The sequence below is a fragment of the Muntiacus reevesi genome, chromosome 9 (assembly GCF_963930625.1).
Source record: "Muntiacus reevesi chromosome 9, mMunRee1.1, whole genome shotgun sequence".
Classification (NCBI taxonomy): Eukaryota; Metazoa; Chordata; class Mammalia; order Artiodactyla; family Cervidae; genus Muntiacus; species Muntiacus reevesi.
Genome location: NC_089257.1, coordinates 85,720,410 through 85,739,289, shown reverse-complemented (window position 1 = coordinate 85,739,289; position 18,880 = coordinate 85,720,410). Strand labels below are relative to the sequence as shown.

Below are 18,880 nucleotides of genomic sequence, written 5' to 3'. Positions count from 1 at the left end.
GCTCTCTGCCCAGATCTTCTTAAGAGTTCCTCTCTCTCATCACCCAGGTTCCTCCTCAAGTATTAATATCATCTCCTTGGAAAGATCTTCCCTGACAGTTTTATCTAAAGTAGAACCCTTTCCTCTTCCAGTGCTCTCTACTCTTTTATGATATTTTAGTCTAATATTCATATAATGTATCTCTACTACACTTTTTACTACACTTTATTACACTTTTGAGAGGTAATATGGTAGAATGATTAAATATATAGATTCTGAATCCCAAATTCCTAGATACAGGGACTTTCTACCTCTGTGACCTTGGACAACTTAACCTTTCTCTTCCTCTGAGTCTTAACCTTTAAGATGGAGATATTGTTCAGTACTTATATATTGTTTTAAACATAAAATGAGCTAAAACGTATACTTAAATCAATCACCTAGTATTATGTAAATGATAGGTATTAACATTGTTATGTTATATTATTGCTTGAAATTTTCAGTGGAAAATAAGCTTCAGGAAGACAGCTACCTTGTCATTCTTGTGTACCACTATTTTTTTAACTCTTAGAGCAGTGACAATACCTGGTGCATTTATAGTTCTTAATATCTATCTATTGAATGGTTCTCAATATCTAGTTACTGAATGAACAAATGAATGACTTGCAGTTAATAGGATTTGGGTCTCAGTACCCTCTCAAGTGAGGTTTGTATGGTCTAAAACAAGGTAACTTTAAGTATGGCCTATATCAAAAGATAGTCTTTCAGGAGTTAAAAGTGAGTTAGAATACTTGTATAAAATAAAACACCCACATCTTCCTAGCTATCAGTTAAGGTTTTGGTGACCTTCCATTTAGTCTGGTTTCCATTTACATGGACATCAAGAAATAGGAGGTACAAAATATTTGAGGTGAAGTAGGAGACATACTAGTGATACTTTGAAAGCATAAGCTTTGCTTATTTAAGGAAGAAGATGGCAGAAAAATAAATGAATGACAGAATAAGAATCAGGATCCTAATGTTTGACTTTACCTGTTTCACTTCTATATTATTTTAAATGTTCTCTTAACAATTTGTCCCTTAATATTTTCTATTTAGAGTTGTATTTTTCTTTCTGTCTAGTTGAACAGATTCCTCTGAGTAAGTCACCCTCAAGATAAAGACAGTCTGTCCTAGAAACAGAGCAGTTGAATGCCTATGTAAAGTATCAAGTAAGATTATTAAAATACAGTTAGATCTAATTCTGAAAGTGTTCTTTTAAGAGAAATACTCCCAGAATTTCACTGATGAGAAATTATACATGGAGTCCAGGAGCCTCTATAGTCTTCTCAGAAATGTGTGCTGAATTTGTTCATTTGTATCTTGGTAGGCTGAAATAACTCAGTGCTTCTTAAGCACTATCAAAACTAAAGCAAACTTACCTTGGCTATGCAGTAGAACCCTTGGGGCCAACTGTCCATGAACATAGTGAGCATAATACATTCAATCTGATCAATCTGACCACCTCAGCTGTTCCCCACGGCATCTCATCCAAGCAGACTGATCACTAACCTATTCTCTGAACTTCCTGCAGGACTTAAACCCGTTCATTTTGTTGACTGCCAAGTTTTTTTAAATTTCACACACTATGGAAAGTTATAGTGCAAATGGAAATCTTAGACTTCTACATGTATCTTTATAGCACTTAGCTAAAACCTGAAATATGTTTAGAATGTTTTTCAAAAAGAAAAAGCATATAATATTATATGCTCACAGTGCTTTTGAATTTTTTCTAAATCACTTTTTAAAAATTAATTAACCTGAATAACAGAATATTTAGATAATATTAGTTAGATAACGTGAAAAGTTTTGCACTTTTCATAAAACTTAGGCTTGCTAGTTATTGAACACTTAGAGAAAAAGAGCAAACACTATTTTAGATTCTTGTATTAATGAAGACACTTTCAGAGTAGATCCTCAAGAATCATTGTATAATGAGGCTTTGACAGTAGAAGCCTTGCCGTATGGGCACATAAACTCCTATAGCTTATGGAATACCAAGGAGATTGCTTTGTGTCAGCTACTGCTCTGGAGGCAAAGTGATGGCAGTTGGCAGTTTTTGAACAGAGAATATCTTTGTTTCTGTCTTACTCTAACTGCCCATCTGTTGCTTTCACTTTATGCAATCATTTCTGACAGAATGAAGCTTAAAACACTGGCTCCAGTATATTTATGTTAATTTTTTCTTACTGTTATTCATTTCTAAATTCTTGATAATATGGGTAACAGGAAAGTTATTAAACAACAAAATTATTAAACAAATGAATTGATTCAACTGATAGCAAAAGTTGCCTTCTATATGTTTCTGATGTTCATTGATGCCATCAACTTCTCTGATTCTGCAAAAGCTACCCTCATCATAGGTTGTATTGTCCTTTCTGGCAGCGCTTTACCATTTTGCTTTTCCTCAAATTATTTGGTGCACCCGCTGTCAGTGGCTGACTTTTTTCTCCTTAGAAGCTCCTCTGACATCTGCTTCCACGGCAGCATCACAATCTGGCCATCTCCCCCTCCCCTTCCTAGCCCCTCAACACTGCACAGCTTTCTGCCCAAGAACCCTGGGCTCTCCGTCTCGGCCTCAACCACGTATTCAGCAAGGCTGCTTCTTCTAGGTCTCATCTACAGTTTATAAGGACAGCTCTTTATCAAAAACCTGCTCATCTTTTACTGTTCCCATTGTACAGACCTGTTTGACGTGCTGTTCATTGTATTTTGACAGTTTAAAGTAAACATGGAGGTGATGTCATTATTTATATGTGCTTCTTTGTGAAGTTTTTTTTCTGTTCCTTTGTTCAAATATTCCCTTAAAAATTCAAAACCTAGGATTTACTTTGAAACTTAGATTTAATCTATCTCATCTTCACTCTAAGTGTAAAAAATGGTGGAGTTTGTTTTATCAGTGCTTTTTCAGGATAATCTAAATTCCCAGATAATTTACATATTTTACCTCATGCCCCCATATTCTGATGTCAATCTCCACTCCTTTTAATTTTTTAGTTGCATAAATACATACCACTTCCAAGGAATCTTGAAAATTGAAAAAGTTTCATGGACTTCAGTTATATTGTACACTTTCTTGAAAGAAATTATAAGGTTTTCCTCATTAAATTCTTTTAATATTTCTTTTTAAAAAATTTTCATATACTTTTTAAATGGTTAATGTTCCAGTGTAGAAATACTTAATGAATGAGTTTAAATAAAGTTATTTCTCCTATACAAAATAAGTTGAGAAATTCTACTTTCAACATTTGAGCATATAACCTAATATTGATCATTCAGGCCTATTAAAAGTACAGCTTCTTTGGCGGTGCCAGCTGCAAGTTCATGGGCTAGAAATGAAAAATCCACTTCCAACATTGATAGGGTAACCAGCTTTTCTGGTTTTCCTGAGACTGAGGGAGTTGCCAGCTGCCGAGCTAGTTTGAAAACAAAAGCAGTCCCAGACAAGCCGGGGTGATGTGGCTACCACAAGTACAAGTTCAACTGCTCCTCTGTGTCGTGTGCTCAGGCGTGACTGCCTCTGCAACTCTATGGGCTGTAGCCGCCAGGCTCCTCTGTCCATGGAACTTGCCAGGCAAGAATATTGGAGTGGGTTGCCATTTTCTACTCCAGGGGAATCTTCCCAACCCAGGGATTGAACCCAAGTGTCTTATATCTCTGGCATTGGCAGGCAGGATTTTTCCCACTGCACAGCCTGGAAAGCCCACCTTACCAGGTGAAGCGTTTATTTCTTGAATCACCTACACTTAAATCTCTACACGAAAATATCAGCCATGCAGCTAACCCAAACCCATTTTTTTCTAATTTATAGAAAGATAATCTAGATATGATTTAGTTTTACTTTACGTATTTTCCCATAAAAACTAAGCTAAATAAAAACTCACACCTTCTCTATATCAGCTTATTAGTAACAATGGAACTTTGTCTTTTTTTTTCATTCAAATAATCTGTAATTTATTAAGGAGATACTGTTTGCCTCACATAAAATACTAAAAAACTAAAGATATAATTATGAACAAGATTACAATCACTTCAGAGAATCCCAGCACTTTAGTAGATTATTGTTGGTAATTTGGGGCTCCATTCTAGGTTTTCTAAATGCCCAAACATGAATTTAATTGCTGTCTGGCTTATATCTCGTTGTTTATGAGATCCCCTGTTCTTTTATGTCCTAGAGTTAAACTATGTGACAATACTCCACCAAATTAACTCATCTCTGGGTGTTAATTTCTTCTCCCTGTGTCACTAGTTGGTCATCTGTTGTGTAAGCCCTCAACCTTTTTGAAACAAGTTTTGTTTACAGTGGCCAAACCATGTTCTAAGACTAAGCTCTTAATAGGAAGCAAGGGGGGCTCAGTGCCACTGTGAGTCAAGGCAGAAACAGACCATACATTTCACCTACAAGTTCAGCCTGAGAATTGGGCTACCTTTGGTTGTGTTAGCTGGGTCAAAGATGGGAGGTGACAGATTTTCCTGTATGTCTGACTGTGTCTCAGAGTACCAGGTGAGCACTAGAAGACTCTTCCTGCATCAAGAAAATCCAGTCTCTAAAATGGTGCCTTCCATAGAGTAGCCGCTTAACAAAACTGTGTCCAGCAGCTCCTGCCCTACTATAGTTAGCATCTCAAATGAGAAGCGGTTCATTCCCCTGAACTCACATTCTGTATCTCATGATTCAGCACTAAATTAAATATTTCAGCATTGCTTACTTTTTATTTTTTCAGTTCCTCTAATAGGACTTTAAAAAAAAATTAAAGGCTAAGGCTATAATTTACATTTCCTTTGTCTCTCTGCATGATAGAGGACAATGGCAAGACTCTTGAAAATCTGTATCAGATTTTTTAATGACATCAGTGACTGCAAAAAATGATGCTTTTTGAATGATAAATCAGTGAAATCCCTAAATATGACATGAGTTTGGAAGAAAGAATAGGTGAATTAATGTAATTTTAAATTATTTTTTTCTCTTCATCTAAATGGGTCTCTGTAGCAAAGTACCAGTAGAATAAACTTTTAGAGTGGTGACTGATGTTGTAGCGTAAGAATTTGATGGATTTAAGTGATTATTTTACCTAGAATAGGCTTATGCTGGTAGTTATCTATTTTATTTGGGCAGAGCATCAATATATCAACAGTAGGAAAATATTCACTTCGCTTTTGTGTGGAGCACAACCTATGTTGCCTCCTGTGAGGAAGAAATTAACAAGGAATTAACATAGGAAGAAATTGCCTTGTGATATTTCTAATGATATTCTTAAAATAAACCTACCGATTAGAATAGACCAAAGCTGGATTCATACAAGTCTTTCTCTAAGGGAGGAGGGGGAGGGATGGGGATGAGGAAGCAGCAGCCACAATCATCAGAAGCATTCAGTGCAGGAGTAGGAGGTTAAACCACACCGGGCATGCCCATCTCGACAGACTGCTAAGTATACGGAGGGCGCGGCGGGACCTGGAACCCAATCTCTCTGAAAACAGACCCTAGAAACTCTAAGATTCTAACAGATGGACCCAAATATGCAAACAAGATGGAGTTCAAAAGCAAGTTTGACTCACGCTCTAATGTGAAAATATTTTCATGTTTAGATAACTTGCCAATGATAGATGAAGAATTATGGAAATACAGCCAATCCTTAATCTCAGCCCAGTCCCCACCTACTTTATGAAAGAGCACTTAAACCAAGAGAGAATTGTTTAAAAGCAACCCAGATTTCTGTGGGTTTTCCCCTTCTTCCTCCTTTACTTCTCTTTACCTTTGTTCCTTTTCTTTGGTTTTCCAGGCTCTTGTTTATCTCAAAGAATAACTATAAATGTTAGCATTGATTAATATCTTCATCATCAGTTTTCTGGTGTGAATCCCAGACGACTTTCTCATCCTTTACTCAAGTGTTTCTTTATGGAATGTTGGATGTCAGCAAATGACCTCTGAAAAGAAGTGTGATGTTCTCTTTAAAAAGGCAACATTTAACACCCACAATTAAGATGAAGTCATACATGCAGATATTCATTTGCCTTTCTCTCTTGGGGGAGTGAATTTTCTTCCAGAAGCAAGAGAAATTTTATGACCTGATACTTTAAGAAAGAAATTAGAATTTTGTTACTATATATGCTCTACTAATATCAAATATTATCAGTCTTCCAGTTTAACTGCAGCAGAATGCATTGCTGTAATTTCAAATGCATGCTTATTAACAAGAGGGATTTTCTCTTAGGTAGGATGAGTCTTTGGGCATTGAGAAAGCAAGAGCTTGATGGAATTTTAAATGGCTTGTTATTTTAAAGAAGTTATGTCTGATTCATCATATGGTCTAGTTTATCATGATTTCTAATGGGAAAAAAGAAAATGAAGAACTGTTCATCGTTTTTTGGGTAGTAAATTCCCAAGAGTAAATATTTATAAGTTGTATATTACAGCAATCTGAAATTTGGGAGGGAAGTTATGTTTGTTTTCTCCAGCATCAGTTTTGTCCATTTAGACATATTAAAATTACATTTCACTGGTGTGCTTACTTATATTAAAAATAACTCCAAAATTAAAATGTATTCCTTCATTGACACCAAAATAGTATCGATTACATGTCTACCTTTTTTGTTCTTAATTGATTACAAGATTGTCTCCTATGCCTCCACCAAGTTGTAGTCACCTTGAAGTCTGAGACTGACTGCCTTATTCATTTTCACGCTTATAAAAGTCTAGCTCAGTGGTTATTTCAGGCATACTCAGTAAATATTGCTAAGTATATTCTGATTACTACTACTTTGTTGCCATTTTTACTGGTGGCGTTTTGGTCATCTTTATAAAATGAAACTTTTAACAGTTTGTGCCAATAGTTAGAATTAAAGTGGATCATATGAAGAAGGTTACATTTCAGAAAGAACATGGCATTTGAAATCAGGCATGAATCAGGAAATCTAAGAGGTCAGTGTGTTTCAAATTGCAGATCAGGATATCTTGGGTGTAGTTAGTGGGACATGTCCAAAATGTTTTTAAAATAATAAGATACAACTTTTTAAAGAAATAGATGAAGAAAAGATTAAATATTTCATATTACTTTAAGAGTCTCTTTGTTTCAAAGATAGATGTGTGTGTGCTTTTGCCTGTGTGTGTGTGTGTGTGTAATATGAAACAGGATCACAATTTAAAATGTAGATTGCTGCCCAAAAAAACTTTAAAAAAAGTAAGCTTTAGGTATTTGAATATTTAACAATAATTCTGAGCCTTTAGTTTCTTATCTGTAAAATACAGTCAATGATAACTCTTTTGAAGGTCAGTTCTAGGGGCTAAGAATACTAGTATATGTAAAGTACCTTACATAGCTCCTGATTTACATAGGAGACATGCAAAACGTGTTGCCCTTTACTAAAACTAATCCATTTAAAATTTACTTGATTGGGGTTTATTCACATGTACACAGGATTGAGTCAAGATTTTAAATCCATAAAACTAATTTTCAAAATACTTTCTGATTTGAAAGATAATGATCTTAAAAAAAATGTATCAGCAAGGACATTGCTTAATTAATTAACTCTTTATTGATTTTTCCTTGAGATAATTTATTTTCAGTCCAATGAAAGCATTTTTAATTTACTAGTCCATCTAGTCAAGTAATATTTTTAAAAGCTGGAATATGTCCAAAGGAACACAACAGAAATTTTTAAGTGGTTCCAAACTTATCCACTGAGGAACAGTTAAAGAATCTGGTGAAAGCTATAAAAGAGACTATTTCAGATGACATTTATTTCCTATATTAAAAAGATTGTCTCATGCCAGAGAAATTAAATATGTTCTTGACAAAGAGAAGAATAAAGATGAACTTATTGGAAGTTATGGATTAATAGAGTTCAATTCAAACCGAAACTCAAAACAAAAAACAAAGACTTGGATCTGGTCCTAAAAAACATCATAATTACATTAGAAGTGATATTGCTCTGAGAAAGGCAAGTGTGTGTGATGGGATTTGATATCATGCAAAGTGTCTTTTTAATTTAAATACTTGGTGATTTTTGATTGACTTTCATGGGTTAGATATCCTGATACACAGTATACTCAACCTCAGTCAGCCCCATGTGACATGTGCAAATGAGATATGTTTTTCGTATAAATGGATCTGAAAGCTGAGTCTTGCAGAAAACACTGAGGAGTCTGCACACTTTTATCCATGAAGGTCTCCACGCATTTATCAGATCAGTTCCCATTTTTCATTGGCACTTAACTGATGATCCCTGGCTGTACTCTGAATTTCTTCCTTTACTTTGTCACCACTTTTGTCTTTAGTACTTATTTAGAAAGAAAAGTAGAAAAGAAGTCTACTCATTGGTCATTTTTAGTAACTCCACTGGATGTAAAGTGAAAGTCAAAGTCTCACAGCCGTGTCCGACTCTTGCGATGCCATTGACTGTAGCCTGCCCAGCTCTGTCCCTGGAATTCTCCAGGCAAGAATACTGGAGTGGGCTGCCATTTCCTTTTCCAGGGGATCTTATCAACCCAGGGATTGAACCTGGGTCTCCTGCATTGCAGGGATTCTTTACCAACTGAGCCACTTAGGGAAGCCCAGATGTAAGCCTTGGTGCAAATGTAGACAAGGTTGGGAGAATGATATGAGCACAGGAATTCTATTAGGAAGAATGAAAAGTGAAAGTGAAGTCACTCAGTCGTGTCTGACTCTTTGTGAACCCATGGACTGTAGTCTACCAGGATCCTCCATCCATGGGGTTTTCCAGGCAAGAGTACTGCAGTGGGTTGCCATTGCCTTCTCCAGAGGATAAGGAAGAATACTGGGAGGCAAATTGATGATAGCTGTAAGGAAAGAGGAAACTCTATAGAAACATAATGAAGAAGCCAATCAAGAAAGGGAGACCTCCAGGGTAGGAGTTTTTTTCTGTAGCCTTTGGAAGGGCTTGGGTAGCTTTAGATCTTGTTGGGAAAACAAATAAAGGATATCCTAGTTCATAATGTAGTCTTAGTAGCTGAAAATGACTCTCCCATCTGAAAGAGCTTATAGATTAGAAATCTGAGGTGTATTATATGTGAACTGATTTGCCTAATTAATATAGAGCTAAAATCAGAATATATTTTTGATTTTGAACCTTGTGTTCTATTAATAATACCAATCTTAATGAATTGTTGTTGTTCAGTTGCTAAGTCATGTCCTTATCGACCCCATGGACTGTAGTACACCAGGCTTCCCTGCCCTGAAACATTTTCTGTGAGTCTGATGGCCTCAGGCAGCGGAAACTTTTCTCTGAGGTATTATAGCCATGGATTGTAATTAAGTCTGGAATATTCCATTTCCCACTATCAGCAGTAATGGAAAGTATCTTTGTCAGAATGGACCATATTGCTGAATGAGGCCTTAGAGATCTCATTCAGAAATTTTCAGATGTTATTTTAAAAGTGAAACCCTTTGTTCAAGCCATACTTATGTAGTAGCAGCTTAATATATAAAGCCAGAAAGATAATCCAGGGACCTAGACACTGCCTGCTGTTGACTCTCATTCCCACCCCAATTTAACCACTAGGTTCCCAAGAAGCATGATAATTAAAAAAAAAAAAAAAACTACTTGATTGCCTTTCTTTTATGACCAGAATTTCTTGGAATGTAGAGGAGAGAGGAAATTATTTTAGGACATCCTGGGAGAAAAATTCACTCTCTCAAGTATGGTAGAAATAGCCTTTTAGAATGAATTGCAGTAGCATGCCTCCACAGGAGTCATGAGGAAATTGGCTTCTTACTGCCCCAAACAGACATTTATATGTATTAATCAACTTGAGTAAAATTGACCAACCATTTCTAGTACCTTTCCTTAAAAAAAAAAAAAAGAAGAAGTCTATGAAAATAAATGTATTCCCCTAAATATACAATGGTTACTGCTGATTTAAAATAATTTTGTGTAGGTGCATTGTAGCATCTGTAGCAATGGCTTTTTCCAGGGAATTCTGCAAAAGGGCAACAGGTTTGGACAAGCAGTACTATAATTTCCTTGGACAGCGTCTCCAAAGAGGCTGGCTTTCCTTTCATGGATTATCTGAAAATCAGTTGGAGCCTCCAGAGTCTTCTCAGGATAAGGTCAGTGATGTTTGGATAAGGGAAATGGATGGACCAAGATCAATCAATCACAGTTTACATAGTGATGGCTCTGAGAACTTAGTCCCAAGGCCAGGTTTAGTGGTTACTGATTTTTTAATGATTGCATTGCCAGTGAGCTCATATCTTATAATTTCCTGAGACCTGAGACTCCCTCACGGTGATAGCATATATAGAGCCTGTTTCAATGCTTTTTCCGCCCTGAATCCATGACCGAATGTTTAATAGCATTTGCTATTTCCTTATCTGAAGACTCCTCTGGCCCCGTGCCACTTACCAACTTAGCACACGGAGGTAACTCTCCCTCAGGAAGGAAGGAAGTCTGTGTGCCAGTTGTGCCGATCACCAGCACGTTTCTCTTGAGGTCGATGGAACATTGATGTCTCCTGAGCATATCCAGCCCGAGAAGCATGTCCATGGGCTGCTCCTCCAGTATAGAGAAAGAGCATTGTAAGAAGTCGCCTTCGATCTGAATCTGCGCTAGGTGGACTCGCCCGAGGATTCGCTGCGTGCCCACGCCTTTAGCGACCCCAGCCCACCGCCGATCCACCAGCCGTATGATGTTGCACCTCTCGGCACAGGCTTGGTTCATGATGGTCATCTGGGCCCCCGAGTCGACGAAGGCCTTCAGGGGATGCCCGTTGACTCTGCAGTTGATGTAGAGCATGGCCACCTGGCCGAAGCTCTCCGGCGCCTCTTCCATGGCTATGCTCATGTTCTCCTCGATGTTCTGCTGCCGGATCTCCTCCTCGATCTTGGCCTGGGCCTCCAGATCGAACGGGTCAGCCGAGAAGAGGCGCAGTCGCTCTTGCTCTCTCAGCGCCCTCTCGCGTTGCTGCTCCATCAGGACCTGGGAGAAACTCTCCAGGCTTCCGCTGAGCAGCGCTTCGGCCAGGGCGGGGTTGCGCTCCTTCAGCAGGGACAGGTCGTGCGGGCTGGACAGCAGCATGCTGCGGACCAGGGCCGGGCTGTCCAGCGCTTGACCCGGGCCCGCCTTCTCCCCAGAGCCGCGGCGGCCGGAGTGCTGGGCCGACTGGGCGCGCTGGTGCGGCCGGGAGCCGGACGTCCCCGGCAGGGCGGGCCCCGCTGGCTCCATGCGGGAGAGGCCCGCCGCCAGCGCGGGGGAGCGCGGCCGCGCGGCCTCCTTCTGCAGTAAAATGACCATGTCGCCGTCCTTGAGGCCGTAGGCGCCCAGGGAGCAGTAGTCGTCGACGAGGAGCCGCTCCATGTAGACGATCTGGGTCTCCTCGGCGGGGATGCCCGACTCCAGCTCGCAAAGCACACGGAAGTCGTGAAGCTCAAAGTCAGGCCTGACCTGCAGGGAGAAGGTGGCCTCGGAGAGGTCCCTCCTCACGCAGTAGACCGTGAGCAGCATGGCTCGGGCCCGGGAGGGCCGGATGGACAGAGGGCATCGGGCGGCTCGCTGGCTTGACTGGAGCTGGTCTCCGTGGATGGCTGGGCTGCTTCTGGTGACGTGGTGTCCTATGCATTCACCTCCCGGAGAGGCAGCCACTCACCGGTCTGGGGGCCGCCTGCCAGCCTCCGTGCCTGCTGCTTGGCCGCATGGAACCCTGCGGGGGCATTTGTGTTCCAAAGTCCATTCGTATGTGTGCTGCTTGGAACTTAGACCGCTTGTTCCCATAGAAACAAAGTCACTCCAGTCCATTTGGTTCTAAGGCGAGTCCTTCAAAGCCTATTTGACCTGCGGTCTGAAAAAGATTGTTTCAACTTTCCCTATACAACATATTAGCATTCTGTTCATTTGACAATTGTATTCTATGTACTTTTACTTACCCCCCAAACAATGAGTACTTGTTTCCTACATGGCAAGAATCAGGCTACGTTGGTATAAAAAATGATGGATGCCTTTCCTTGAGGATCTCATATGCTAGGGATAGACTGATGGGAAATGAGTAAATCACAGTTCTGGAGGTCAGTACTTTCAGACGTGTTCAGCATACTGAGGGATTCAAGGGAACAGAGGATGTCACCTATAGAGACAGGTGGATGTTGAAGGATGAGCATTTCCCACGTAAAAAGTGGGGAGGGTCACTCTAGACAAAAAGAACTATATGCGTAAAAGCAAGAATTCATAACAAGGTTTGTTTTTCCAGAGAAATATGACACATTAAATGTAATAGGAGAAAAGTGTCCATGAATTTGAATGGCAGGCTATGACGCTGGAAAAAATTCATTGGAGCCAGTTTATAAAGAGCCATATATGAACCCAAGGAATTTAAGCATTATCAATAAACGAGAATTCTCCCCTTCCCAACCCCACCCCCCAAAAAGGTGGGGAAAAAAGAGAAAAGAAAGGAAATGGAAAATATTTGAAGCAGGTCTTTGTGATGTTTACTTGTTTTATTGATTTAAGGAAGAGTTTTCTCACAACAAATGAAAGATGTAATTTGGCAGGAGGATCAGCTAGAGGTTTTCTCAATGGCTCAAAGCGGGAGCTGTTGCTGGAATTTGCAAATGTAAGAGGCAGTGCAGAATTATAGTGTTTCCTGAGTAGCATGTGTTTACCCATTGGATGTGGGAGCAGAATTGTGTGGAAAATACAGAAGGTCTCTAAAACGAGAGACTGGTTCGAAATAAGTCATTACTTTGAACGGATCAGTGAGGTGAACCTAGAGGAGACCAATTTGACATCAATTCCGTAGGAAAGAACTTCCCTGGGGGCTCAGACGGTAAAGTGCCTGCCTATAATGGGGGACACCCGCGTTCAATCCCTGGGTCAGGAAGGTCCCCTGGAGAAGGAAATGGCAACCCACTCCACTACTCTTGCCTGGAGAATCCCATGGATGGAGGAACCTGGTGGGCTACAGCTCATGGGGTTGCAAAGAGTCAGACACAACTGAGCGACTTCTCTTTCTTTCTTTCTTTCTTTCTTTCTTTCTGTAGGAAAAGGCAGGCTAAATGCCACAGTGCCTCACACTCTGACCTGAGGGCACAGCCCCACTCCATACTGGGCTCGAGACCCAAAGGCAGGGGTAACACGGTCCTTCAAGGCAATGGAGATCAGGTATAAAGCCTTGAGTGCCAGTTGTTTTTCTTTGTGTTTCACTGTGTGTTTCTGCTGTAGAGAGGTCATGTCTTCCTAGCTTGGTCTTCCCAAGTGCACTTTTTTATGAACCAAAAGATAGCAGACATTCTCTGCCTCATCCCCTCTCCTTATTTCAGCCTTGTCAGAAGACCTGCACTGTCACTTAGAGAAAGACATGACATCAGTCTGGAGAATTTGGAAGAGGTTCTGTTTCTCATGTGTTTGTCTCAGATGAAAGACTATCTCTGCACTCATTGCTCTAATTACCCTAAGGTTCATGCTCATATTCATTCACGTCGAGAATGTTGGCCAAATGCCAACTGTGTGTGGAGAATGTGCAAAGTTTTCGGGGTGCACATAAATAATGTTAAATACAAGCTGTGTTCTTAAAGGAACTCGGTCTAAAATAGAGGACATGCACACATATACCTACACATTGGGAGTTAAAAATGCCACAGAATCTGGCAGAATGTGGAAGAAGTTAGTAGTATCTGTAGAACAAATGCAGAATATGGATAGGACTATTGGGCATGGAAGGCTTCCTGAAAGAGCTGGGTTTATGACAATGACAAGCTGGCTAGCAGGGAGAACAAGGCCAAGAAGACTGCCTGACTTAAGGGCCTTTAGTTGGAAAGGCAGCACCTAATGCCAAGAAGGACTTTACGAAATTTTAGGGGAAAAAACCTAGCATCATAATGTTCTTATAGAAAATTATGAATTATTTAGAAATATCTTTCACTCTTTATGGAGATGGATGGCCCTTTGGCCTAATAACAATAAGTTAATAAATGTCTTCTGTGGTTCTTAGTGTCCAGATAAGCCCATCAGAGATCAGTAATTGTTTCTCCTGAGTTTGGGAACATCTGTAACGAAGATCCCCTAGAGAAGGGACAGGGTACCCACTCCAGCATTCCTGGTTTTCCCTGGTAGCTCAGAAGGCAAAGAATCTGCCTACAAAGTGGGAGACCTGGTTTCAGTCCCTGGGTTGGGAAGATCTCCGGGAGGAGGGCATGGCAACCCACCCCAGTATTCTTGCCTGGAGAATCCCCATGGACAGAGGAGCCTGGTGGGCCACAGTCCATGGGGTTGCACACACACACATAATATGAGACATGTTCATATGCAAATTACTCTGCTAAGGAGCAGATGAGAAGCTAGTAGGGCTCACACTCCATGTTCCTTTCTCCCTACCCAACCAGCTTTGAACCATTGTTCTTAAAATATTGATAAGTCATGAAGGTAATACTAGGACTTTTGTTTTTTAAGCAGTGAATAAAATTATTTTTGCAGAATAAGTCTTTTTTTTTTTTTTAGCAAATCAAGTATTCAGAATTCAAAAGCCGTCAGCATCTTTTTTCATGTTACCCTGCCTTGATATTGAATGTCATTAAATTTTATGTAGTATCTTTTATTATCTTGTAATTCTTTACTTTTGGTGGCATTTTGAATTTATGTGCTTTTTTACCTTTTACTGAGAACACACAGTGGAAAACAAAGAGACTCAAAGTCTGGCCAATTAACTGTCATCATTCTGTAGATCACAGGATGTCAGGATTGGCAGGGAGCCTGCAGATTCTGTGGTCCAGTCACTCATTCAGATCTTAAACCTCGGTTGCCAAATAGTCTGGAATTTGAAAAGATAAATACAGCCTCCTGTTTAGTACTTCAGTTTGTATCTTCTTTGATTTTTTTTTTTTCATTTTACTCAGTATTACTGGTGATTCAAATACTGTATGTATAATTTTCTTACCTCAAAATTTTAATTAAAAGCTTCTTCTAATTATGTAATAAACTGGGGAATCATCTGGAATATATAAAAATACTCATAAATGTAAAACATTTTTAAATCTATAATCCTTGTTGCACAGATCACTTGGAAATGGGAGCTCTGAATTATCTAGGTGTGCTTATCTGGGTAACTGAAGGTTATTGCAACTTTTCTTTGGGAGATTTTGTGAACCATAGTCCCTTACTTTTCTTCCCTGGTAAGTACAATGTAGGAACATAATTGAATCTTTGTTTGATAAGTGATAACTCCTGCAAGGTCCCAGGGCTATCATTCAGAAAATCAATTCTCATTGTATAGCCTAAGTACCCATAAAATAGATAAGATGACACTCATTTCATACTGGCCAGTAAATAACCCCAAAATTATTTTTTGAAGTAAATCCATAATAGTACCTTTTGTAATTTGCTTCTTTTAAAAACATAATGCAGCAAAAATCCAGATGATTAGTGGTTCCACTTAGTACAGTGAGGTGATGTTTAAAGTACCATCTCTTGCTTTACAGAGCAAAATAAATGTTTTCTATCTGAAACAATAGTACAGCAGCATGAGTGTCATTATGTAGTATATGTGATAATTAAGCTGCATGAAGCAAATGTATTAGCTCGCTATATTTTGTTTCCTTTAAATATATGCCTGGTGTTACTTTAAAAATACAGTTACTGAGACTTATTAAAACAGTTATATCACCACTTGAGATTTTCAGTGCCATTTAAGGGAAGATACAGAATTTTTAAAGCTGTATTCACAGGCTCAGCAACTGCGTTTCCCACTGTTTTCATAGGTTAAATAACTAACTTTCCCATTTTCCTGTTTGCAATACAATATTGTGCCAGAACTGCCAGTAATGACTAACATTGATTTCTTCAGGAAGCTAATCACTTAATAGATACATTAAAATGTTGCTCTGATGGAAGTTCAAGCTTTTATTAGTTTGTTTGGAGGTTTTCCCTAATAAAAAAGTTTAGCATTGCACATTTTTGAAACTTAAAGACCACAAGACCTCTTAAACATATTAGCAGATATATAATTGAAGAAATTCTGAGAAATTAGTATGTCTCAACCTGCTGGGAACTCAGCTAGTGGTTTTTCTTAATTGTAAGAAAAATAAAGCATAAACAGAAGACCTACACATACATGTGTGTACATGGTACACACACATGCACATACTTGGAGAGAGAGAAGAAGCTCACACTCAGAACATGTTTTCAATTATTTTGAGAATGCAGTGAAGATGATGTCACTTTCCAATGGGGAACACTTCATTATGCCTTTATTTATTACTTTATTTTATAGCATAACATTTTAACATTTTACCATATAAAGAGATGCATTTTAAGGTATTTACTGTGTATTGAAGGTAATATAATCTCTTGTTAACTTTTAGTGTTTTCAATACATATACTTTCCAAGTCTATATATACATGTGTATATTTTCATTTTTAAGAAAATTTGCTGCGACAATTTTGTACTTTATGGTCCTTTTCAATGTGTTAAGAATATGAAAAAAATATTCTGATCTATAGGACGCCCACCTTGTTTATTGAAGGTGTGAAGATTACTTATATTTTGTGATTGTTTATAGATTAAATAAAGTTAGTATAATGAATTAAAAACAGGAACAAAACAATTTACTAATGTAACTTTGTGGGTTGATAGTTACTTGTCTCGGGACTTCCCAGGTGGTAAAGAATCTGTCTGCCAATGTAGGAGACATGGGTTCCATCCCTGGGTTGAGAATATCCCCTAGAGAAGAACATGGCAACCCACTCCAGTATTCTTGCCTGGAAAAGTCCATGGACAGGGGAGCCTGGCGTGCTACAATTCATGGTGCTACAAAGAGTCAGACACAACTGAACACACTTTTCTTAAATTTCAGTGTACCTTAGACAAGGAATGTTTTTATTTTCCTGTTTCTGCTGTGAGAATAATCATGTAAAACAAAATGTAACAGTAATGACAAATAGGGTCTTATGTTTTGAATTCAGCTGTGATTGAGGAAAATTATTCAAACCTTTTTTATTGTTTATTCTTTTACAATAACTTGTAATCAACTCATCTCAAAAACAATGTCACTATAGTTTAGAAATACCAGTGGGATCTATTTATAAGTTCAAACACACTTTAATAGTTGTAATTTCATTGTGATTTCTATACTTTTCTGTTTTGTCCTTCCTGTATCAGTTCAGTTCACTTCAGTTCAGTCGCTCAGTCATGTCCGACTCTTTGCGACCCCATGCATCGCAGCACGCCAGGCCTCCCTATCCTTCCTGTATAGTTAGTCCTAATTGGAAACCATGGAAATGTCTTGACTCAGTCCAATTAGTTACAAAAAATATGTGTTTAGAAAGTTACAGATTTGTTTAGTTAGTTTTCTGCCATTTGAAGATGAGCTCAGAAACATGTTAATAATTTCTCATAGTAAATATTTAATGACTACATCCTATGAGCATGTCAGTGGACTTGGGGCTTTGAGGACAAAGATGACTAGGACTCACTTTTCTCCAAAGAACAAGGTAGCCAGTAGACCAGATAAGACTCATGCACTTTGGATCATTTTATATAGCAGAATGTAGTAGAAGTTATAATAGACGTGTGAATAAAATGCTGTGCTTGCTCAGAGAAGACAAAGGTTACTGTTTGGGTGAGGGGTACAAGGAGTGAGTAGGAATATGTAGAAAGCTCACTGGTGAAACTGCTCCTGAATTCAACTCGAAATATGACTTGGTCACAGCCTTAGTTAAATTTTACCCAGCTGACTTTGGAGAAATAATGCTTTGCTCAATGTGTCATAGCATGAAAGTGAAAAGAAAGTGAAGTCGCTCCGTCATGTCCAACTCTTTGTGATCCCTGGACTGCAGCCTATGAGGCTCCTCCATCCATGGAATTTTCCAGGCAAGAGTACTGGAGTGGGTTTCCCTTTCCTTCTCCAGGGGTATCATAGCATACACTTGACTTTTTTCTCCTCTAACACACATGCATTTTGCTGTTCATTGTTTCCCCTTGTAGATGGTATTAATGGAAGGATACAGTAGGATGTTAGGACTGGTGCAGGGAAGGAATAATAAATAGTCTAGCTTTCTCCTCAACCCTAGCATTCACACAGGCACCCACACAAACAAACAGAATGAATGTCCATGTTTGTTTCTGTGTAGAGCCTGACTAGTTGAGCTAACAGTCAGTCTTTATCATGAGGAAAAGCCAATGCAGTTTCTGGGTTGCCATCTGCATAGATCCTCTTCTTCCTCTGCTTTAGAGTTGGTGAAGATCCCTTCAATATTTTGACATTGTGTTGCCTGTCAGTCTTAGTTTATGTTACTCTCTAGCCTGTAAAGATATTTCATTAGGAAATGTGCATTAGGAATTTCCAAATGTCCTTGTAAGTGCTTTTAACATGGACGTGTATAATTAGTTAATATTATAGTTTAATTCTTTTAAATGTCTTGATGCTATACACACACGTGGATAATATAGTGCAAACTTTTCTGAAAGTAACCAGTTTCTGCATTGTCCACATATATTCACTCTGACACATGAAACATGTTACTCCCTGGTACATGCATGCAGTTCCGATAGGAAAGATCTGAAGATGCCTCCAGTCAACAGCTATGCCACCCCAAAAGCTAGCTGTGTAGCAGGTCACTTCATTTATCATGACCTTTTGGGCCAGATTGACTGGATGCATGTTTCCTGTTAGGACAGAGGTATATGGTAAAGATCTCAAATAAATAAAGAAGCCCATTGTATCACAACAGCATGACTGTTTGGATATTTTATGAATTATATGCTTGATAGGTTTCTACAACTGTCTTAGACAAAATTCCTAGGTTGTTGTTTATGTAGCTTTCTCTATTCTAAACAGCAGCTGAGTTAATTGATCACCATGGTAATTAGCACGGCTGAATCCCATCTGTCTATAGAATTAAATTGTATTCCAACCATGAA

The 18,880-nt window shown here is 38.9% G+C and overlaps 2 protein-coding genes across 3 annotated transcripts in view; one reads left to right on the top strand and one right to left on the bottom strand.

The window, feature by feature from the left end:
- PDGFD (platelet derived growth factor D) overlaps window positions 1-18,880 on the top strand; it is a 263,650-nt gene that overhangs the window by 124,165 nt on the left and 120,605 nt on the right. The window lies entirely within an intron of this gene.
- On the bottom strand, window positions 9,495-11,478 carry DDI1 (DNA damage inducible 1 homolog 1). The gene has a single exon (XM_065946227.1). The coding sequence runs from the start codon at window positions 11,476-11,478 to the stop codon at window positions 10,288-10,290; it is 1,191 nt and encodes a 396-aa protein (XP_065802299.1). The 3' UTR covers window positions 9,495-10,287.

Coding starts and splice junctions, on each gene's coding strand:
- DDI1 (XM_065946227.1), bottom strand. CDS start 11,478: ATGCTGCTCACGGTCTACTGCGTGAGGAGGGACCTCTCCGAGGCCACC.